This window comes from Herpailurus yagouaroundi, unplaced genomic scaffold, assembly GCF_014898765.1.
Source record: "Herpailurus yagouaroundi ecotype Mexico unplaced genomic scaffold, PumYag 184, whole genome shotgun sequence".
Taxonomy (NCBI): Eukaryota; Metazoa; Chordata; class Mammalia; order Carnivora; family Felidae; genus Herpailurus; species Herpailurus yagouaroundi.
The window spans coordinates 40,285,795-40,310,680 of record NW_024412415.1 but is presented as its reverse complement, the minus strand read 5'-3'; the positions used below and the strand labels follow the sequence as shown (position 1 = coordinate 40,310,680).

Sequence of the window (24,886 nt, the reverse complement as noted above, 5' to 3'; positions counted from 1 at the left end):
TGCAAATAGGTCAACCCATTCTCCCACGTCTACAAGTGTCTTGTGTTTTTATTTTTTTCCCTAAGAAAGACAAGTTCTCCTAACTGAACTCTCTTCCAGTCATCAGGGTCAGTGTTTTAAAAGCTTGGTATCTTGGCTGTTTTTATTTTAAACTTTTAATCCTGTACATTCCTCTCAAGCCTCTGGGACCAGACACTAAGATCAGCTTTCAGCAGTCCTGATATAACATCACATACTCTACATTTTTGTGGCATACCAGCTCTCTAAACAGAAAAAAAATATATTGGGTTCTAAATCTTGCCTTGCTATAAACTAAAAAAGTTCTTTTGGACAAATACGCTTGACTAAATTGCATTCAAACCTTACTTTCCCCTCTTTTTGAGCTTCCTTACTCTATCTCTTTACTGTCTCCCCACTTAAAAATGTCTTTGGACTGACAGATTAGCCCCTATATCACACTCTGTAAATGATGAAAGATGAATTAAAAGGGAATAATTTAGTGACACTTTGAAGAAGCCAAAAGGGTGTTTAAAACTCCTCAGGAAGGAGAATGATTGATATAGGACTCTTAAAACTTATAAGATTGGTATAATAAGTAGAAAGGAAATATGAAAAATATTATTTCTAAAGATCAACATTTTAAAGATGACTGAATACTGAAAAACTCAAAATAATAACTCCAACATTACAGACATGTGCTGAAAGGCACTACCACTGAAGACACACTAGGGACAAACCACAGCAAATGTTTGCTTAAGACCTGACAGTCATTACCATCTTGGGGTGCTAGGGATTAAAGGCACTTAATGATGACACATTTGGACAAGAGCAGTATACTAATAAGTATAATTAACACTTCATTTCAGTAAGACAGGAATGTCATGGTCTCCTGGTTGGTCTCTCTGCCTCCAATTATCTCATAGGTAGATCCCAGAATGATCTTTTAAAAATCCTGATCATGTCCTTTTATTCATAAATTTTCAGTGGCTCTCCATTTCCTACAGATAAAAGATATACTGGAGCAGATGGGTGGCTCAGTCTGACTCCTGATTTCAGCTGAGGTCATGATCCCAGGATTGTGGGATCGAGCCCCACATTGGGCTCCATGCTGAGTGTGGAGTGGGCTTAAGATTCTCTCTCCCTCTGCCCTTCTGCCCTGCTTGCTCTCTCTGAAAAAAAAAAAAAAAAAAAAAAAAAAAAAAAAAAGATATACTCACTGGGACGTATACATAACATTTATGATCTACCCTTCCTTTTTCATTGTTTTATCTCCCCTACCTACTCTGCCCCCTTTCACTCTGTACTTAATCTACTCTGATTCATTACCTATAGTTAATTGAACATTCATTGCTCTACTAAGGTCTAGGATTTGTACATACACTTCTCTCTACCTGCAATGTTCTCCCTTGCTTGTCAATATGTCAGAGTAGTTACTCTTCTTTTAAGCTCTGCTCAAAACCTAAGTGACCACCCCCCCCCACCCCCACCTCTCCTAGACTGCTTCAGGCAGAGGCTTTCAGTAAACCATTAAATACCTGCCTCATAGCCACTAGCACAGGAGCTCCTAAGAGTCCAGCCCATGTCTATCTTTCCTAAAGACTGACCAAGAGTCCTTAGAGATAGCATTGCTATTTCCAGCACCCAGCTTTGTCCCCAGCAGATAGTTGCTGTTTGACAAATGTTTGCTGAATGAAAGTACTAAAACCCAAATAAATACAACATATTTTTTCCACTTAAACTGTAATTTCACCCCTAATTTTTTCCCCCAGGGCTCATGACAAGTAATATAAATGAGAACAGGAAAAGAGAGGACAAAGGAAGAGACAACCATCTCCAAACTGGGAAATAATGCACTGCGGTTTATAAATATAGATGTCACATACCACTGTGCACCAGCCTTGTCAAGTGAGTAGGCCTCTCACTGGCTGAGCCTAGCACTCACTATATCATCTCCTGGCAGCAGGCGTCAGCAACCCAGGAGGAAGGGTCCCACTACAGTGAAATGGAGGCACCAACTGGCAAACCCCAGGGGACATCAACTTCATGCCAAATGATAAAACAAAGCTGACCTCCAAAGACCATTTTAGGTATAGCCTCAAATAAAGAGATATAGTGACCACTTAAAAGAATGTCAGTGGCATAGCAGCTGACAGACTCAATTTTTGTAGAATCTCATTTGAAAACCTCTCCAAGAACAGATTATTTATTTGAGGGGTAAGTTATCTATGTAATTTGAATATTGCGCTCTGCCAACTAATTCCAGTATATGGGAAACTATTTTTAAATGTGAATGCAGCTAAGCTAAAAGACAGGGAGTCTACGATTTCTTTTTAAATAGAAATAATTATATTTTTAGGAAGTACAACAAATGCTCAAACAAATGTTCAAAGTAGTCAGTCTCAGGTTTTGTTTTATTTTTGTGAACATCCGGGTAATCTAAAAATGTACAATTCTTTAATCTTTGTTTCAAATCATTAATTTTGTTTTTTTTAAGCTTTTTTTTAAAGTTTATTTATTTATTTTGAGAGACACAGAGTGAGCAGGGGAAAGGCAGAGAGAGAGGGAGACAGAGAATCCCAAGCAGGCTCCGTGCTGCCAGCACAGAGCCCAGCGCAGGGCTCAAACCCACAAAACTGTGAGATCGTGACCTGAGTTGAAACCAACAGTCAGATGCTCAACCGATTAAGTCACCCAGGAGCCCTTCAAATCATTAACTTTGAATTGTGTAGAATAATATCTGGCCCATAGAAGTTCCTCAATAATTATTTGTTGAATTATTTTTTTAAAGCTTCTATTTATGATGACATTATTCCATAATTACATCAAGGCCAGCCACGAAATGGCACTCTTTTAAGTACACGTAGCTCTTAACATTTTTTTAAAGATTTAAGTAATTTCCACACCCAATGTGGGGCTCGAAATCACAGCCCTAAGACCAACAGTTGCATGCTCCACTGACTGAGCCAGCCAGGCACTTCTCATCTCTTAACATTTAATGCTGAGGATCAATACACTACCAAAGGAAGTTCTGGAGATAGAAGACTTTTAGATGTTTTCTTTCAGTGTTTGAAAGGTAGCACCTTAAGTAGATGCTCCAGGTAAGTAAAAAAAAAAAAATGAAGAGGGGTGCCTGCCTGGCTCAGTCAGTAGAGCATGTGACTCTTGATGTCAAGGTTGTAAGTTTGAGCCCTGTATTGGGTGTGGAGATTACTTAAAAACTCAATCTTAATGAACCTGGACCACTTTTTTACACCATACACAAAAGTAAACTCAAAAGGGATTAAAGACCTAAATGTAAGACAGGGAACCATCAAAATCCTAGAGGAGAAAACAGGCAGCAACCTCTTTGACATTAGCCACAGCAACTTCTTACTAGACATGTCTCCAGTGGCAAGGGAAACAAAAGCAAAAGTGAACTATTGGGACCTCACCAATATAGAAAGTTTCTGCACAGCAAAGGAAACAATCAACAAAACTAAAAAGCAACTGACAGAATGGGAGAAGATATTTGCAAATGACATATCAGTATGGGCAAAGGGTTAGTATCCAAAATCTATAAAGAACTTATCAAATTCAACACCCCAAAAACAAATAATCCAGTAAAGAAATGGGCAAAAGACATGAATAGACACTTTTCCAAAGAAACCTCAGGTAACTAAGAGACAAATAAAAGATGCTCAACATCACTCATCATCAGGGCAATACAAATCAAAACCACAATGAGATACTACCTCACACCTGTCAGAATAGCTAAAATTAACAACTCAGGAAGCAACAAATGTTGGCAAGGATGCAGAGAAAGGGGAACCCTTTTGCACTGCTACTGGGAATGCAAACTGGAGCAGCCACTCTGGAAAATAGTATGGAGGTTCCTCAAAAAATTAAAAATAGAGCTATTCTATGACCCAGCAATTGCACTACTAGGTATTTATCCAAGGATACAAAAATGCTGATTTGAAGGGGTACATGCACCTCAATGTTTATAACAGTACTATCAATAAAGCCAAAATTTTGAAAGAGCCAAATGTCCACCGACTAACAAATGGATACAGAAGTGGTATAGATATATATATGTGTGTGTGTGTATGTGTATATGTATATATATGTGTGTGTGTGTATATATATATATATATATACACACACAATGTATATATATGTGTGTGTATATATATATACACACACACACACACAATGGAATAGTATTCGGCCATCAGAAAGAATGAAATTTTGCCATTTGAGACAGCATGGATGGAATTAGAATGTATTATGCTAAGTCAGTCAGAGAAAGATAAATATCCTATGATTTTATTCAAATGTGGATAAGAAACAAAACGGATGAACATAGGGAAAGGTTAGGAAATACAAGATAAAACCAGATAAGGAGGCAAACCATAAGAGACTCTTAAATTACAGAGAACAAACTGAGGGTTGCTGGAGAGGTGTTGGGTAGGGGATGGGCTAAATGGGTAATAGGCACTTGCTGGGAGGAGCACTGGGTGTTGTTACATGTAAGCAATGAATTACTAAATTCTACTCCTGAAACCATTATTACATTATGTGTTAACTAACTTGGATTTAAATAAAATTAAAAAAAAAATTTTTTTTAAATGTGGATCTTTTCTTGTGGGGCTATGTAGAAAGGAGCCTGAGGCCTGGTTTAGGTAACTCCTGACCTAGGAAACCTCTGGATTAAGCCTCATACAGGCATACGTTGTTCAACTGTGTTTGGCAGATACTGCGTTTTTTTGTTTGCTATTTACAAACTGAAGCTTTGTGGCAATGCTACATCCAGTAAGTCTATTGGTGCCATTTTTCTAACAGCATTTGCTACTTTGTGTCTGTGTCACATTTTAGTTATTCTTGCAATTTTTCAAACTTTTTCATTATTATTACATTTGTTACGGTGGTCTGTACTCAGTGATCTTTGATGCTACTACTGTAATTGTTTTGTGGCACCACAAACCACACCCATATAAGATAACAAACTTAATAGGTTAAATGTGTTCTGACTGCTCCACTCATCAGCTGTTCCCTGGTCTTTCTCCCTTTCCTCAGTCTCCCTATTCCCTGAGACACAGCACTATTGAAATTGGGTCAATTAATAACCTTAAATTGACCTCTAAGTTTTAAGTGAAAGGAAGAGTTGCACATCCCTCATTTTATTTATTTTATTTTTTTTAACGTTTATTTATTTTTGAGACAGAGAGAGACAGAGCATGAACGGGGGAGGGTCACAGAGAGAGGGAGACACAGAATCTGAAACAGGCTCCAGGCTCTGAGCTGTCAGCACAGAGCCCGACACGGGGCTCAAACCCACGGACCGTGAGATCATGACCTGAGCCGAAGTCGGACGCTTAACTGACCGAGCCACCCAGGCACATCCCTCATTTTAAATCAAAAGCTAGAAATAATTAAGCTTAGTGAGGAAGGTATATTGAAAACTGAGGTAGGCTGAAAGCTAGGGCTCTTGCATGAGTTTGTCAGGTTGCGAATGCAAAGGAAAACCTGAAGGAAATTAAAAGTGCTACTCTAGTGAACACACACATGATAAGAAAGTAGAACAGTCTTATTGTTGATTAGAAGAAATTTTAGTGATTTGAAAAGATCAAACTAGCCACAACATTCCCTTAAACCAAAGACTAATCCAGAGCAAAGCCCCATCTCTCTTCAATTCTAAGAAGGCTAGAGGTGAGGAAGCTGCAGAAGAAATGTTGGAAGCTAGCAGAGATTGGTTCATAAGGTTTAAGAAAAGGAGCTGTCTCCATAAATCTAAGCAAGGTGAAGTCAGGTTAAATAAGGTGAAGCAGCAAGTGCGCATGTAGAAGCTGCAGCTTATCCGTAAGATCTAGCTAGATAATTGAAGAAGGTGGCTACACTGAACAACAGATTTTCAATGTATATATTAAGAAGATGTCATTTCAGACTTTCATAGCTAGAGAGAAGTCACTGCCTGGCTTCAAAGTTTCACAGGGCAGGCTAACTCTCTTGTTAGGGAATAATGCAGCTGATGAAGTTGCATCCAGTGCTTTAAGCTGAAGCCTGTGCTCATTCACCCTTCCAAATACCGTAAAGCCCTTAAGATAAGCTAAATCACCTCCGCCTATGTTCTATAAATGGAACAGCAAAGTCTGGGTGACAGAATATCTGTTTATAACATGGTTTACTGAATATTTTAAGCCTACTGTTTAGATATATTACTCAGGAAAAAAATTCCTTTCAAAATATGTTTGTAATATCTTGTAATGCACCTGGTCACCTGAGCTCTGATGGAGGTGTACAGCAAGATTAAAGTTGTTTTCATGCCTGCTGACATAACATCCATTCTGCAACCCATGGATCGAGGAGTAATTTTGACTTTCAAGTCTTGTTATGTAAAGCTACAGCTGCCATAATGATTCCCCCATGGATCTGGGAAAAGCAAATTGGAAACCTTCTGGAAAGGATTCACCATTCTAGATACCATTAAGAATATTCCTGATTCATGGGAAGAGGTCAAAATACCAACATGAACAGGAATTTGGAAGTAGTGGATTCCAACCCTCATAGAGGACTTTCAGGAGTTCAAGACTTGTGTGGAGGAAGTAACTGCAGATGTGGTGAAAACAGCAAGAGAAGTAGAAATGGAGCCTAAAGATGGGACGGAATGGCTGCAATCTCATGATAGAACTTTAATGGATGAGGATTTGCTTCTTAGGGATGAACAAAGAAGGTGGTTTCTTGAGATGGAAACTGCTCCTGATTAAGATGCTGTGAAGATCGTTGAAATGATAACAACGGATTTAGAATATGACATAAGCTTAGTTGATAAAGCAGCAGCAGGGTTTGAGAAGATTGGTTCCAATTTTGAAAGTTGTGCAGTGTTTGTCTTAACGTTAAGAAATTGCCACACCCACTCCAGCCTTCAGCACCCACCACTCTGATCAGTCAGCAGCCATCAACATCAAACAAGACCTTCTACCTGCAAAAAGATTATGACTACTGAAAGCTTATATGATGGTTAGCATTTTTTAGCAATAAAGTATCTCTTAAGATATTCATAATATTTTTTAGATATAATGCTATTGCACTTTTAACAGACTACAGTATGGTATAAACATAACTTTTACATGCACTGGGAAACCAAAAAATTGATTAGATTTGCTTTGTTGTAGTATTTGTCTTACTGTGGTGGTCTGGAACAGAACCTGCAATATCTCTGAGATATGCCTGTATTAGAAAAAAAAACACAACATCAACTGATTAATAGAACACATAAACTGGGACTTGAAACTTTCCTATATGAAATTTCCTCCTTTCCTTAAGAAGGGCTTAACTTCCACTAATCTGGGAATATTATAAAGTCAAATGCCAAATTCACTTTTGGGTCATTCATTCAAACATGTTCTTAGTAGCTACCACATGTTTTAGATAATGTGCTAGGTTTTAGGCACACAGAAAGAAGAGCAAGCCAAGAATCTGTACATAGAGACTTGATAGATCTTTCTAAAAAGGAATGTAAAGAGTACTCAATTACAAAGTGAATGAAGGAGAGCTAAAGCCACTGATTTATTTCTAACAGAGTAGAAGTTATTATGAGCTCCTGATTTTACTAGGCTGATAAAGTAGTGGGGTGTGCCACATAAAAAACTAGCAATATTTCTCCTAGACATCTTGAGATAGACATAAGAAACATGGGGAAAATGTTCAAGGTCTGATTGAAAAAACATTCTATCATTTCTTTGGGAGATCATTTTGGGTGGCTGATACCCTGCTAAATTCAGTTTGGGGTTGATTAAGATGTTATAGATCAGAGTTTGTTCAGTGATCTCCTATCACCATCACTCAGCGTAAAATCAACACTCTGTAAGGGGCAACCTTCTTAAAGAGTTTTCAAGTTACATTCATCAGTTGATGGACATTTAGGCTTTGTCCATCAACTGACGAGTGGATAAAGAAATTGTGCTTTATATACACAATGGAGTACTACGTGGCAATGAGAAAGAATGAAATATGGCCCTTTGTAGCAACATGGATGGAACTGGAGCATGTGATGCTAAGTGAAATAGCCATACAGAGAAAGACAGATACCATATGGTTTCACTCTTATGTGGATCCTGAGAAACTTAACAGAAACCCATGGGGGAGGGGAAGGAAAAAAAAAAAAGAGGTTAGAGTGGGAGAGAGCCAAAGCATAAGAGACTCTTAAAAACTGAGAACAAACTGAGGGTTGATGGGGGGTGGGAGGGTAGGTGATGGGCATTGAAGAGGGCATCTTTTGGGATGAGCACTGGGTGTTGTATGGAAACCAATTTGATAATAAATTTCATATATTAAAAAAAAAAAGAGTTTTCAAGTTACATAAAGACCAATATGACTTTTGTTAGTAGACAACACAATAAGACAAATACAAATCCCCCAAATAACTGATTCTTTAAAACAGTGCTGTCTAACAGAACTTTCTGTGATGACAGAAATGTTCTATATGTGCATGTCCAACACAGTAGTTACTAGCCACCTGCAGCTCCTGAGTACTTGAAACGTTGCTAGTGAGTCTAAGAAACTGAATTTTTATTTATATTCTAATGAATGTAAATGTAAATAGCCAGATGTGGCTAGTAGCTACTGACTGTATTGGATAGGGCAAGCTCTAGAATCTAATAATTAAACCAGTTTAAACAAAATAAAGTTTGCTTTATGTTAAAGACAAGGAAAAAGGCACCCATTAACCACAGTGAATGATCTCTAAAGTGAAAAAAGATGGTTCTAAGGTATGGTTTGCATAAATTAGTAGCTTTTTGAAAGAATGGTTGAATCACAACAGCTCTTGTTACACTACAGTGGAGTAACGACATTGTATCTTGGGTGGGGGTCCAATGGGAGATTCTGAGGTTGGGTAATTAAAGCCTATTCCAGTTGAGTTTTTTTTTTTTCTTTTAACTTATTAGTTTTCAGAACTATCTAAGAAGCGGGGGGACTACAAAACAAATCCAAACTGTATCCCTTTGTTGCTATAATTAGCAGATGTTGGGGGAACTGGATCTGTCATAATGACATTACTATTACTTGTCATCTGTCTTCTGGTCCCTGTTAGCCACTTTCGGATCCCGTATCCTGTATTATATTCACAGCTTCAGTCATTAGTTGTGTAGGCAACTGACAACTTTTTGAATTTATATATTTTTTCCTGCTTACTCAACATTTCTAATAAACATGTTAAACTATTTCCACTTTATTCTATGTTTTCTGGCTAACACATCAAATGTATTTGAAGGAGAAAGCAACAGCATATCTTTGGGAAGAAATAAAGGAACTTATAATTATGAAGCACCTCTGTATACCAAGTTCTTTTACAATCAGCCCTACAAAGCAGATGTTGCTATTCTCTCATTTCAGATGAGGAAACTGAAGCTCAGGGATGTTAAATAGCTGACCTATGATCATACAGGTGGGCAATGACACAGCTGTCATATGAACCAAAATCTGGTTGATCTTCCAAACTTACGATTTTTTCTACTATATTACACTGCTTCCTAGGTCCACTTTACAATGTAATTTTCAGAAATAAATTCCACAGTAAAAATAATGGTAACCCCTAACTTTCCTCTATCAATGTCTTCCACTGGTCCATCCATCCTCTGCCTCATATATATACATATATATATATATATATATATATATATATATATATATATATATAAAGAAGAAGAAGAAGATGAAAGAAAGAAAAGCAAGCAAGCAGTACTAGATTGGTTCTAGACTATTTGAAAGGTTCTAAAGCGATTACATTAAGAAGTATTGTTTCCTTTCAGTTTTTAAACACAGATTTTCAAAAAATAAATCACAAGAAATTAAATCACAAGAAATTACCCTAAAGGACAGTTTAAAATTTCCTGAAAATGATTTATTGAAAATATTGAAAAAGGTAAGTTCCAAATGCCATCTAAAATACTTATTTCATTAGAGAAAAAATAAGAACAAAAAAATTGAAACCCCTGAGTTGTAGAACTGATGGTGTCAATCCTATCTAGTACTCAGTTGTTTTATTCACACAGACCTTCCCAAAGGAGCAACTAACCATGTGACGTGTCATATGCTATGGAATCAAGTATAGCCACTTAAAACACTTAAGGAAAATAAGGCAACATTTTGTGAGCATCACCTACCACTTTTAAAAGTAAAGCAATAGGCTAAAAGAATGCTATCCTTTTGATGGGGCATCTATAATCTAGTATTTTTTGTATTCTAAGTAATGATAATATTTTTTTTTTTTTTTTTTTATTTTTTTTTTCAACGTTTATTTATTTTTGGGACAGAGAGAGACAGAGCATGAACAGGGGAGGGGCAGAGAGAGAGAGGGAGACACAGAATCAGAAACAGGCTCCAGGCTCTGAGCCATCAGCCCAGAGCCCGACGCGGGGCTCGAACTCACAGACCGCGAGATCGTGACCTGGCTGAAGTCGGACACTTAACCGACTGCGCCACCCAGGCGCCCCAGTAATGATAATATTTTGAAAAATTCTTAAATTTTGTGTTTCAGAGTAGATGACTTAGAAAAACAAAACAAAACAAAACAAAAACAAAAATGGGAGACAGCTGCAGTCCTTTAGTTTTTTACAAGAACTTAGTGGTTATGACCATTATAGTTGAGGTTAAGACCAACTGAGTTCCAATCCTGATGCAGTCCTTATTGGTTCTGTGACTTGGGGCAAGGCACTCTGACTCATTTTCCTCATCTGAAAATTGGGGATCTAAGTTCCTAAGGTTGTTGAGAGGATTAAATGAGTTAATATATGTGAGGTACTTGAAATACTCATATGAGGAATGCTCCACTTTTTCTAATTACCTACATAACTGACAAGACAAATAAGATAAAATAAGTAACTTTAATTAATGTTGGCTGATGGATTTTTATTAAAAGATTTTTTAATTTTTATTTTTAAGTAATCTCTACACCCAACATGGGTCTCAGACTCACAACCCCGAGATCAAGAGCTGCATGTTCTACCAACTGAGCCAGCCAGGCACCCCAGCTAGTGTGTGTGTGTGTGTGTGTGTGTGTGTGTGTATTTTTAATGTTTATTTATTTCTGAGAGAGAGGAAGAGACAGAGCACAAGTTGGGAAGGGGCAGAGAAAGAGGAAGACACAGAATTCGAAGCAGGCTCCAGGCTCCGAGCTGTCAGCACAGAGCTCGATGTGGGGCTCAAACCCATGAACTGTAAGATCATGACCTGAGCCAAAGTTAGACACTTAACTGAGCCACTGAGGTGCCCCCAGCTAATGGATATTTTTAAAGAGATGCCATAAGATGCCATATGATCAGTAAAAATTAGTATATATTTTACTGACGATATCATAAAAGAAATTTTGGTGCAGTAAGAACATCTGAAAGATATACTGATACATTATGCTGCCTGAGAGTATACTATAGGAAATAAGCAGTAAATTTTTCATCTTATAAGATGCTTCATAAAACATAAAAGAATGGGAAAAGTTGAGTAAGCTGTTTCACTATAAAATCTCTTCCAACTGGAAAATGGTATCTAAGACGGTTGCTTGGGTAAACTAATATATTCTCCCCAACACCTAAGTCATACAAGTCTTCTAGAACTTAGAATGGAAGTCTTTTCCTTACAGAATGTATTTTCAACTGCATGTGCATTGTTACAATGAGTTTCTCAAAAGGACGTATTAGAGCATTTCTCCTACAGTGTTACCTCCACCTTTTTGCCTTAAGGGCTCATTTATCTCCAACTACACTAGCTGATCTTAAAATAATTCTTCCTTACTAAAACCTGATGAAGGAAAAAGACAAAGAAAGAAGATGAGAAACTAGGCAGAAGAATGCTTTTATACGCCATTGATTTCTACCAGTGTAAGAGTTGGTCAGAGGTCCATAAGGATCTTGCCAGTGCTGCACATGTGGTAGTCCAACTCATGCTATTCCCCTCTCTCCTGACTTCATGGGAGAATAATAATGAGAAATCCTTATCAAGCCCTAGGCTTTGCTTTTTAGAAGAAAGGAAAACTATGAGATGCTCAAGGAAGGAAGATAGATCGAAAGTCACTGGGTACTCAAGGAAGAAGAGTGAAGATGATTGGAAAACTGAGCATCTTTGTATTGGCAGGCACCTTTGAGGTCATTTAGTCCACCCTCTTCATAGGATTCTTCTTCACTGCATCTCTGAGAGATGGCCCTTCAGCCTCTCCTTAAATACTTCCAAAAATTAGGATCTTCTTTCTTTGAGTCAGCTTGCCCCAAGCCAGAAATCTGAGACACAGATTCATCACAGATTCTTCACATCATTCATATCGAAGTAACCACTAAGCCTTATGTATTTTGCCCCTTAAGTATCTCTGAAACCTGTCTATTGTTCCCCTTCCCACTATCTTAGTTGAGGCAAAGTATCCAACTACTAGATTTTAGGCTACAAATACTTCACTTCTAATCCATCCTCTCACAGCAGCCTGTAGAGTAGATGTTCTAAAATGCAAATTTAATCACATTATTCTTCTGCTTAAAACCTTTTGATGATGGGTTACTATCACAAAGAGCAACAAGTCTAAGGTTTTAGCTTGAAATGCATTATCTCATTTAACTCTTCAGTTCATATTTTAGCACCACTAAATGGTTGTGGTGTCCATGTGCGCCAAGCTGGTTCATACCTCCATGCTTTTGCTCCTGTTGTTGCTTTGGGTTGGAATACTCTTTCCTCCCTCTGTCAACCAGCTAGATCAGTTCAAGAATTACCTCTAGGAAGGCATCTTTTGACACCCTCCCCTGTGTAATATAAAAGATATTCCATGTGTATCTCTATCACTGAATTTATCATATAATACTGAAATCATTAACAAGTTCATCTCTTTTCCTCCAGGTGAGTCCCTCAAGGCAGGGACCATGTCACACCCTTAGCACATGGCACAGGACTCATGGTAGCAGGGTTCAATATGTGCCTAGTAAACACCAGGACTTTTTCTGATGTGAATTAAAATTTCTGGCTCCACACTGGTGCTATATGAAAGGCTGAATCATTATGTTGCACAACTGAAACTAATATTACACTATGTTAACTAATTGGAATTTAAATAAAAACTTTTAAAAATAGGGAAAAAAAAAAGAAAATTCATGGCTCTAGTGTCCAGTGTTTGCTCCATGCAGCAATAAAAACCATCTCTCCAGGGAAATATAGCATTTGGATAGTGCATAAAAAGGAAAGGTTTAAATATTATTTATATGACATTTTTACTTACCTAAGTTGCTATAGGTTGCACTACAGGGATTCATGTCAAGAGTATCTGAAACATCTTCTTTTTCCTCTTCCCTTTCCAGTTCAGGTAGGGGCAATGCTGCTGGGACAGAAGCACAGCCTCCATCATCTTCCCTCACAACAACAGATCTTGGATCCCGAGGAGAAAAATCCTCTGTCACTTCATGGGTTTTGTGACTGAAACAAAATCACACCATGGTTATACTGGCATTCAAAGGTCTTGCTAAAATTTAGGTTTTTAGAAGGCATTTACTTGCCATAAATGTAAATAATTAGCCCTAGAGTCATAACAATGGGTCATAAGCGCTCAAATACTTGTCTGAATAGAAAGCAGTCCTTCGTGCAGGCTGATCCTTCTATTTATCTTGATCCAGACATATTGAGAATCCAGTTTGGTAGAGGAGGTATGGTAAGCTCAGAGGGAAGCTTGAGAATAAGAAGGTAAGAAGAGAAAATTTTTTTTTTAGGCAGAAGGTGGTGATGATAGTGGTGAGAAAGCTGAATGCTTCACTAATTAGACACAAAATACACACATACTTAGTGAACTATTTAGCATACTTACTATACTAAAGTACATAACACTCTAGCAAGTATCAAATACTTTATATATTTACTTTATTTAGTATATAGTATTTACCACACACTAAAGTATTTAGTAAAGGATCAGGAATCAAGTTGAGATTAGACTAAATAAGGACGTTAAGCAAATGTCTTAGTAGGTAAACTGAGGCCAGGACAGTCTTGTTGCCAGGAGGACAGAAGCATCAACCTTTGCCTGCATGCATGCATGCAGCAGCAAGGCAAATGGAAAAGAAAGTTCTGCATTCTAGTTAATCTTACCTATTAAAATGAATCTGAAATATCCTATTAGCCACATACCACAATGTGGCATATCCATAATACTCTGTGTTTCCAATCTTGTTTCACTGTCGCCTGCTCATTTGCGTATAGCTAGCTTTTCCCCAGTTCCCATTCTACCTGACCTATCTATTCTGTTGCTCTTAAGTACAAGGGGATGAAATGGTCATTAAATGTTGGTAGAAAAAACTGGCCTAGTTAGGAAATCTCACTGAGCTATCCAACAAAATAAATTCGAAATCAAGCATTTTTAATGGTTTCTGAAAGTGTTCTTAGACTGTCATATACTCACCAACTCTTCTTCCTGTATTATTATTTTTTTTAGTGGGCAAAGAGAAAGAGGCAAATATCCGACATACTGTTTACATGTTATTTCTGGATTTTCAATTGGCAGTGAATCATGGTGATATTTACAAGTTCTTTAAAAGAGGCACTTTGTTTGATCATGTGTCATCAGAACATATATCACCTGTGGATTTGAGGGAGTAGATCTGAAGAAGCAGTACCTTCTTATCAATTTTTCATTATGGAAATTATGCATGTGTCTGAACAGAAAACAGGCCTTGAAGTCTGCTGGATATTCAACTTCAAAAATACTCCTTCAAAACTGGCAGAGCCAGAGGTCTCTATACACTGGGAGTGAGCAATGAGCTAGAGGATCCTTTATGGTTCCTTTACGGTACCACTCTCAGGGACAGTGGTAAAGTGGAAAAGTACCACTGGTAAGGCACCACTCTACCAGCAGCCAGTAGGGTGGTTCATGTAAAGGAGGCCTCACACAGTAAAAGCATGCTGCCTCTAAATGGGCTGCTCTATGTCATCAACCCAAAAGAAGGGCTGCAAACAAAACTAGTTTCTCATAATAGGGATCATAAAACTAAGGTAAGAAGAGGCCTCTACTTCCATTCATTAGTAAAGACAAAGGAAAGTGACATTTCTGAGACTCTCTTGGACACCACTTAATGTAGATCACTAAGTAGTTATCAACATGCTGCAGGAGAAGGAAAATGATGTTTACTGGGCAAAAGTTCATATAAACCATTTCTGATTTCAGAGCAATAAATATAAAGGGACATTCTCTTCTCAGAGTCAATTTAAGATATTCCCTAAAATGTGGTTTTTAGGCTCCTCGTCTCCACAAACTTGCTCTTGCCTTTTCTCCTTCTTCACCCAATCTCCTCGTTGTTACCAGAAAGCTCTCTTTTCCATTATCAAAAAGGATTGGTAAAGGTTGGTTCAGAAACCACAACTCTACACTCACCTGTCTGTTTTCCTCCCAAGGAACGGGCTATGTACAATGAGCCTCAGCTATTGTGAAAACCACAGCAAGAGTTGCTGCTGTTAAACTGTGAGGAATTCCCTGGGCCTGCTCCCACATACATGAAACACAGCTCTGTGCTCTTAAGGGCTTCTCAAAACAAAATATGGATGTTAAAAAGTAAGAAATGTAAAAGACTCACCCACTGTACTCACTCATACAATTCCCCATTAAAGGATATTCTACAGGGCCTTCTTTGGTCTGTTAATCATGTTCTAAAGCTCTGATGTACCCGAGGTCCAACTGAGCTCAGGAGGACTACAAGTAAGATACAAGTTTCGAATTCTGCACCTTAATATCATCCACTGCACCTTGACCTTTACCTTACGGGTTTGGTCTGGGAAATGTGCCAAACTACCTCTGGGAAACTAAGCAAAGTGAAAAATAGTTTTATTAACTCTTTGAGGACCAGCACAACACAATCTATATTCCACATAAAGATTAGTTTTCATAAGCACATGTTAAAATAAGTACACTGGCATATTAAATCACCAATTAAAATAATCATCAGCTATCAAGAACTACACAAAGAGAATTGATGAAAGTAAAATCACAAGGAATTGTGAATGGATGCTAAGATCAGCATTTACTGTGACAGCAAAGTCTAAAAGGAAGGATGTTTTTTTAAAAAAATGCATCAATGGTATGTCACATCCTAATGCTTGAGAGAAGAACACCTCTTTGTATGATGAAAATGGTAAAAGAGATGGGAAAGGGAGAGGTTTTGAGAGTTCAAGCTTAGAAATGGTAACATGCTAGGACTAAAAAATGAAAAAGAATTGAGAACAGCATCAGAGAAGGTTGACTCAGACACTATTTATCAATAGACAAATTGTCTAGGAAGAAAGAAGGAAGTAAAAATCTGACAAGTTATCTAAGGCATATTAATTTTATAAGGGAATATAATTTTTCACCATTGATTTCTTTCATAGATATAAAATCAGAAAACCCTCCCAAATAGTAAAATGACACTTTCCTAGATACAAACTTTATCTCCTAACAAAATAGTTCACCACCAATATTTCGTGGAGAAATGTTTAAGATAATAGGGAAAACACCAAAATGGGAATCAGAGAACTCAGGTTCTGATTACTTGATCCTCTGTACAAACTAGAGGACAGCATCAGGAAGGAGATAATAAAGAAAATGAAAATTTCCCCCATTTCATCCATGAGACAGAAGGTAAAAAAAATCTTCAAAATGAAATTACAAAAAAGCGACTAGAATTTCTAATACATTATATCTTAGTGTATCTTGAAATAACAAACATGACCAGGATAACTAGGTTTTTTTTCCAGGTAAGTACAACTTGATATTCATTACTATAAAACAGAATTGTTAACTGGTATATGGCTCACAAAGAGGAAGTTAGCGCTTTTCTATTTCTACTATTTAAATTCATGTTGAAACAATCCCTAGTTCTATAGTGCTATGAGGAACGTCTATAATTACTATGGTGTTGACTTCTAGGTCCTTAATTGTCAGGTTGAGTCAAACCAGACTTAGCCTGCTCTTTTACTGGACCCTCAGCATCCACTCTGCATTCATGATGGAAGACAACACAAGTTTGCTGGTACCTCAAACTCTTTGACCGACTTTTTCATTAATGACCAATTTGTAATTGAGATTTGGTATGTTTGACCTGACACTTCAAAAAAAATCACATCATAATCTCCACAAAGAATTCTCATTTTCTGAATGTGGAGAATGAACTTAAGGTGTTCAAAGGAAACTGTAACACTGTTACAGATTTGTCTGTTCTACAAATGAATCCCTTGGTAAGGTTAGCTCTCATCAGTCTACAGTATTCATACATAATTCAAAGCTGCATAAGCCATCTCCTGTGGGAAGCTCACTTGGCTTACCCAGGTGGTAGGATTAATCATTACACCATCAAATGAAATAATCTTGTTTTTTCCCTGGCAAATCCGTTGAAGACAAATTTTTGTAAAAATTCTGTTAAATGTCTAAATGCACTTTTTAAAACGCAAATCAAATTCTACATTAGAGTCCTTTATGTATCCAAGTATTTCCACAATTTCAGTTCAACTTTATCTTCAAATTCAACTACCTTCATTCAGCTTCAGAAGGGACCATAAACGAAATCAGGCTTCTACAGAGACCATCTGCCTCTTTGGGCAAATGGTATTCTAAATTCCCATTTGCCAGCTCTCTTCGGCAATGACATTTGTCTCTATTTGCCCAAGACAGCCAATAAACAAATGTGTGATTTTTAAAACCTCTTTTTATTCCTAAAATTCAAATCAAAGCATATCCAGAGATAGCATTTCATAGTTTTGTTAACTGATTCAGACCTGCTGATTTCTGGGGTTGCTGGGGATGATGGACTTTTGCAGAAATGGAATATATACTAACACATGAGGAGAGTTCAAAGTTATCAAACCCCACACCTTCAATCTATTGGAAGCAAACTCCATTTTTCTGTCCCTGTACGCCCCGCCAATGTGACATTTCTTAATCCTATCTTAGTTTTCAGGTCTTCAACTTGATTTTGCTACACTTTCCAATTACTGGCATTCTCAGGTAGAAAAGTGTTGTGTCCATTGATCACTATCTTAGTGTCTCCAATTTTCCACTAAGCCTTCTGTGGTCTTTAACTGAAAACTTCAAACTTCTCCTGAACTGAGATTAACCTTTAACTGAGATCTGATGAGCTCCTGCTAATATGTCTAACAGAGAGTCTGGTCAAACACATCAACTCTTACTGGTGAACGAAGTGGCTAGGTCTTAGAATGGGTAAGACTGGCAGCCACGTGCAAGGTCTTGAATAGACTCTAATTTTCAGATACTGCATGGTTTCACTTCTTTTTTTAAACAGATGTGAATAGCAAATTAAAAGTGTCTTTAGGCACTAGACCGCAAGACAGTGAAGTAGATAAAAACACAGGCCACTGTAAATCACTGTCATCTTCATAATGCCAATAAAAATTACAGTTTTAAAATTGTATGAAATACAAAGTCAGAATACTATCTGTGCAAATTAACAGAAAAGATAAATTAATCTTGGAAAAGAGCAATAAAAGGCGGCTGTCTTTTTCAATAACAGGGTTATAGAAGGAGCTTCTCAGTATCACCATTTAGGCCTTGGCTCACTTCTAAAGAATGGTGTGAGATACTGATGTATATTTCCTGAAAAAGCAAGATATGAAAAGAAAATGCAGGCCTTTCTACTAGAACTACCCTAGGGAGGATATGGAAGTCATTTTTTGGGTCCTTGACTTTTTACCCATGCCCAGAAACACTGGAGAAGCAAGTCACTACACATTTTCCCACCCTCCTCTTATCTCCCTCAACTGTCCATCTGCCCTTCAAGTCAGAGGATGGAGATGATTTTGTATACTAAACTCTCTAAAAACATTGGGGCTCAAGGAGGGCATGGGAACCAAAACCACTCAGAGCCTATTCCTACTTGACACTGTACAAGCCACACACTTTTCCATTTAATTCACGAAAATATCTCAGGAGGCAGATGCAATTGCTTTCATTTTACAGATGGGGGAACTGAGATTGAGAGCAGTGAAGTGACCTGCCCAAGATTATAAGGAAACTTCGGTAGTAGAGTCAGGATCTGAACTGGATACTCTCCTACTCTGACATCCACCACACTGGCACCATAAGGCAAGCTTGATATACTGTAAAGACTCAACAATAAATGCTTATGAAGATGAAGTAGAGTGTTTTAAAAAGAATACAGCTATTATTGCTCTACTTTTGAAAAATTCTACACGAAGTATTTACATTGCAAAAGGATTTTTATTTATTTTTATTTTGAGAAAGAGCGTGAGCAGGGGAGGGGCAGAGAGAGAGAATCCCAAGCAGGCTCCGTGCTGTCAGTGCGGAGCTGGATGTGGGGCTTGAACTCATGAAACTGTGAGATCATGCCCTGGGCCAAAACCAAGAGTTGGACACTTAACCGACTGAGCCAACCTAGGTGCCCTGCAAAAGGATGTCTTTAAAGAGGAGCTGCTTTGGTAAAGAAAGACTGTGTTTATACATACATCACCACCATCGCCTCTGCATTTGTTGAGTTCTTGGTACTGTACTTAAATATATATTTCCTGGGCCGTCTGGGTAGCTCAGTTGGTTAAGTGACCAACTCTTGATTTTGCCTCAGGTCATGATCTCATATAGCGACATTAAGTCCTGTGTCAAGCTCCATGCTGGGTGTGCAGCCTGCTTAAGATTCTCCTTCTTGCTCCCTCTGCCCCCCTCCCCTGTTGTGTTTCTCTCTCTCTCTTTCTCTCTCTCTCTCTCAAAAAAAAAAAAAAATCTATACATCTATATCTATATCTGTCTTCTAACAATAACACTCCAAGTAAGGCTTGCTATTCCTACAACAAGGGAATCATAATAGTAGCCAAAACTTATATAGTACTTATTATGTGCCTGTTCTAAGTCATGTTTCTCTAAAGTGGCACTACTGACATTTTGGACCAGATAATACTTTGTAGTGGAGGGATGTCCTGTACATAGTAGGATCACACTAGCATCTCTAGCCTCTACTCACATGGTGGAACCACTCCCTCCTTCCCTAGTCACATGACCAAATAGTCTGCAGACATTGTCAATGCCTGGGGCAGGGAGGAGTGAGGCAAAAACCATCCCCCTTCTAACCTTCTACATAAATTATTTTAAGTCTCACAACAATGCACTAGACATATTATTATCTGTTTTACAAATGAAGAAATTATAGTCCAGACAGGTTAAGTCATTTGCCTCAGATAACACAGCTGCTAACTGATAGAGTTGAGATTAAAGCCCAGCAGTTCAACTCTAGGGTCTGTGCTCTAAACAGAGACACTATTCTGCTTCTCAGTTTATAGATGAGGTAACTAGAATCAGAGCTCAAGTAACTTGTCCAAGATGACAGAGCTAATAAGTGGTAAAAGCAGGATTGAAATTCAGGTCTGAGTGACTTCAAGGTCAGTGTTCTAAAATACTATACCAATTGTTACCAGACTTTAATGTGTCTAAGAATTACCTTGGGAACTTGCTAAAGATGCAGATTTGTGGCTCCCACCTCTAGGGAATGATTTAACAGCTCTGGGGTATGGCCTGGGAATCTGCATTTATATAATTGCTCTAGGAGATTCTAACACAGTTGGTCCTAGGCCCACACTCTGAGAAACCATTTTATAGCCTCCCTCCCCACCAGAGAGACCAGGGCAATAAGTATAAAAGAAACAATGTGCAAAAAGTGAGTAAGAAAATTTTAAGTCAGGAGCATCACTGCTCAGAAGTGATATAGTAGAAAGGGGAAATAAAATAATTTAAGTAGTCACAGATGAGAGATTCATAATGGGCTCTTTAAAAAAAAAAAAAGGGAGGGGGTATTTTGGAACCAATCCTTACCCTCTGAGATTTATTCTTGGAATACAATTATACAAACTCACAAAATGTTAGAAAACAGGGATTTGGCCTAGTACGATATTTATGGTTCTTACTTGAAGCCCTGGCTGGATAAAGTCTCCTCTGAAAGTAAGAAGCAGTAATAGGTCAAGTCTCCCAACATGCAGCACTACCTCAGTTCCTTGTATCAAAAGAGGACAGAGGTGAGTTCCTCAGAAGTTGGTTATAATGCTATGCTTGGAGATTTTGTGAATACGGTAGAAAAGGGAATCATTGATCCAACTAAGATTGTAAGAACTGCTTTATTGGATGCTGCTGGAGTGGCCTCTCTGTTAACTACAACAGAAGTTGTAGTCACCGAAATTCCTAAGGAAGAGAAGGACACTGGAATGGGCGGAATAGGTGGAATGGGAGGTGGTATGGGAGATGGCATGTTCTAATTCCTAGAATAGTGCTTTACCATTATTAATGAACTGTGAGAGGAAGCTCAAGGCAGTGCTCCTCAACAATAACTTCAGAGAAGTCAGCTGAAGGAAACGACTGAAGAAAAGGCTGGCTGATGGCTAAGAAAATCACTATAACCATCAATTACTGGTTTCAGTTGACAACATATAATGGTTTACTGCTGTCATTGTCCATGCCTACAGAGAATTTATTTTGTATTTTTGAAAAGACATTTGTACATTCCTGATAGCTGAATGCAAGAGCCATGTACCAATGTACTGCTTCCAACTTAAATCACTGAGGCATTTTTACTACTATTCTGTTAAAATCAGGAGTTTAGTGTTTGCCATTACCAGATGAAAAGAAGGAGCCTTTCTGTGGAGAGTAAGACTAATTGTGTACAAAGTAGAGAAATGTCCAATTATGTGACAACCTTTGTGTAATAAAAATTTGTTTAAAGTTAAAAAAAAAAAGAATTATATAGTACATGTGGTTTATATATACAATGGACTACTACTTGGCAATGAAAAAGAATAAAATCATGCCATCTGCAGCAATGTGGATGGAACTGGAGGGTATTATGCTAAGTGAAATAAGTTAGTCAGAGAAAGACAGATATCATGTTTTCACTCATATGTGGCACTTGAGAAACTTAACAGAAGACCATGGAGGAAGGGAAGGGGAAAAAATAGTTTCAAACAGAGAGGGAGGCAAACCATAAGAGACTCTTACACACAAAGAACAAACTGAGGGTTGATGAGGGGGCGGGGGACAGGGGAAAATGGGTGATGGGCATTGAGAAGGGCACTTGTTGGGATGAGCACTGGGTGTTGTATGTAAGCGATGAATCACAGAAATCTATCCCCAAAACCAAGAGCACATTGTATACACTGTATGTTAGCCAATTTGAAATAAATTATATCAGAAAAAAAACAAAAAATAAAACAAAAAAATTATATAATAAGATATTGGTATTTAACTTTGGATTCATTAGGCGAACAAGGAAACAAAACTGACCCAGTAAGTGAGGGAAGTCTCAGCTGGATTCTTTACTTGGGAATATATTCATTATGAAACTCTAAGCAAGGCGGCTTATTTCTCTGGAGTTTTATCACCTTCCAGAAGGAAAGGAATGTAAAGCTGTCTGAAAACCACCCTATCATGGTGCACATAAACACAACTATTCTGCATCATTCTGTGATTAGGATAAAGTGAGATATCAGTTTTCTCTAAAAGGATTACTTAAAAGTTCAATAGTAAGGACTTTATGAACTCATCTAACTTTAAGAACCGTATGTCAGCAAATGTAGATGTGATCTTTATAAATGCTTATAGTCCAGAAGTTTCTTTAGAGCAAAGAATATATGATCAGGAGAGCAAGCAGCTATTTTCAGCTTCTCTCTCCAATTTTTTTTTTCTTTATGAGAAGCAGGAATTTGATTTTCAGAGCCCATTCTGGTCCTAAGCATGAAAAGATGACTTTGATAGGGTTCTCTTAGCAAAGAATAGAGATAATGCAAATTAAGATATAACTGGAGCATGAGCATTAAAAAAAAACCTTAAGCTTCTAACTTTACAGAAAGAGAAGGACGTTACATTCTACCACATTCTGAAAAGTGCTCAGACTTTCTTTTTCCATACTATATGTGCATATACATATGTCTATAAAGAGGCCCAGACTTTGGGTACTTTAGTGAGTAGCAAACCTGTATAGTGTTTGGCTAGAATGGACATAGGCCACTAGTATGCCTGAAAACCACAGACAAATCAGGTATTTATTATAGCTTAGTTCAGAGGCTCAGTCAACTTTTTCTGTGAAGAGTCAGATAGTAAATAGTTTAGGCTTTACAGGCTACATGGTGTCTGTTGCACCTAAGGCTGCTGTTATAGTGCAAAAGTAGCCATAGACAACATGCAAATGGATGAGTGTGGCTGTTTTCCAATAAAACTTGATTTACAGAAAGGGGTGACAGGTTGGATTTGGCCTATAGGCCATAGTTCTCCAACTTCTTCTATATATCCTTGAACCCTGGAGTGGATTAGAAGGTTCCTAGAATCGACTCCTGGATTACTAAGGAATATAGCTTCGTTCTATGGGTTCTAAGAAGATAAAAAAAGATCTTGGAAGGATAGAGGAAGGCTTATACAGATGAATGGCATTCCTAAGGCAGCAAAGGTGTGCCAAACCTTATCTCCCTGTCCAAAACAGAAGTTGGCAGAGGTTTGGACAGAATCCCAGCAGTGTGAGGCACAGTTGAATTCCTGAGATGTTTCTGGGAGTCTCCGAGAAACCAGACTTACCTGATACACTGGGGGGTTTTGCTAATTAGGAACAGGATGTTCAGGGCTGGTGAAGGTGGAAAGGTTAGCCAAAAGAGACCCTTCAGTGGGCAAATGAGATCCTTAACTTTGTCTGGAAGTATTAAAGTTATTTTGGGTGAATTACAGTTATTTTCTTAGGCACTAAGTTTTTATAACTGATTAGAAAAAATGTTTTCAACTAAATTTTTAAGGACATGTGATTGGCAAAAGATACTGCCTACCAATTATGAAATCAAGATGATTTTAGAATTTACCACACAGTTTACTGAAAAGACTACTAAACGGAAACTGAATCCAGAAGGGAGGAGTAAAATGAAGACAGAATAGTGGGGGGGGGGAGGAGTGATAAACACGTGAATAAATCAAAGATAAAAAAGGATGATGTAATGGGGAGTGACTGAAGGTAGGGGAAGTTTCTTAAGATGGGGAAGTCAGTTAAAATTTTCCTGGGGAAGTGACACTTAAATTGAGAGCTGAATGACAAGGAGCTTGCCATACAAAAATCTGAAGAAAGCATGCCAAAGAGAGTGAGTAGCTGATTAAAAAAGGGGTTATGTTTGGCACGTATGAAGAACAGAAAGAAAACTATTGTGAGAAGTTTGTGAACAAGGGGATGAATAGGAGATAGGTTAAATAGGTAGACAGTAGGCAGAGGTCATACTACGTAGGGACTTTATTCACTGTGTTGACACTATGCGATTTGATTTGAAAAAGAGTACTTGGCTACTTAGCTATCCTAGAGAGACTAGATTAGAAAAGGCAAGAGATTAAAGCAGGGAAATAAATTAGGAAAATACTTTAGTAAATCAGGTGAGATGATGGTGGTTTGGACCACAGTGGTAGAAGCAGAGATGGAAAGAAGTAAACAGATTTGGGATGTATTATTCTAGAGGATGAGTTAACAAGACTTGCCGATATTTTCTATGTAGGGGGTGTGGGGAAGAAAAGGATCAAGGATGACCCCTATTTTTTGGAATAAGCAATTGGATGGATGGTGGGATCATTTACCAAGAAGGGAAGACTTGGGATGGAATAGATTTGGAGGGAAAAATCAAGAATTCTGTTTTGGACATGCCTCATTTGAGAGGTCCATTTGATGTTCAAGTGGAGATATCAAGTGGATAAGCATGTGAATCATGGGGTAGGTCAGGGATGGAGTTATCAGAATATACCCAGTATTTAAAATCTGGATACCAGATGCCATTTAGCCAGGAGTTAGCCATTAAAGTTTACAGAATCCTTTCTGGTATATGGTCAGGATGGAAAAGGAAAGAAGAAAGCAAAGGAAGGAAGGAAGGAAGGAAGGAAGGAAGGAAGGAAGGAAGGAAG

General features: G+C 37.9%; 1 protein-coding gene across 4 annotated transcripts in view; it reads right to left on the bottom strand.

The window, feature by feature from the left end:
• The window catches only part of PEAK1 (pseudopodium enriched atypical kinase 1), a 313,736-nt gene that overhangs the window by 42,703 nt on the left and 246,147 nt on the right, over window positions 1-24,886 (bottom strand). For all 4 annotated transcript variants that reach the window (XM_040493341.1, XM_040493338.1, XM_040493340.1 and 1 more), the window contains one exon: window positions 13,229-13,422. In XM_040493341.1, the coding sequence (XP_040349275.1) occupies window positions 13,229-13,422 (194 nt within the window). The remainder of the gene's footprint in view (window positions 1-13,228; window positions 13,423-24,886) is intronic.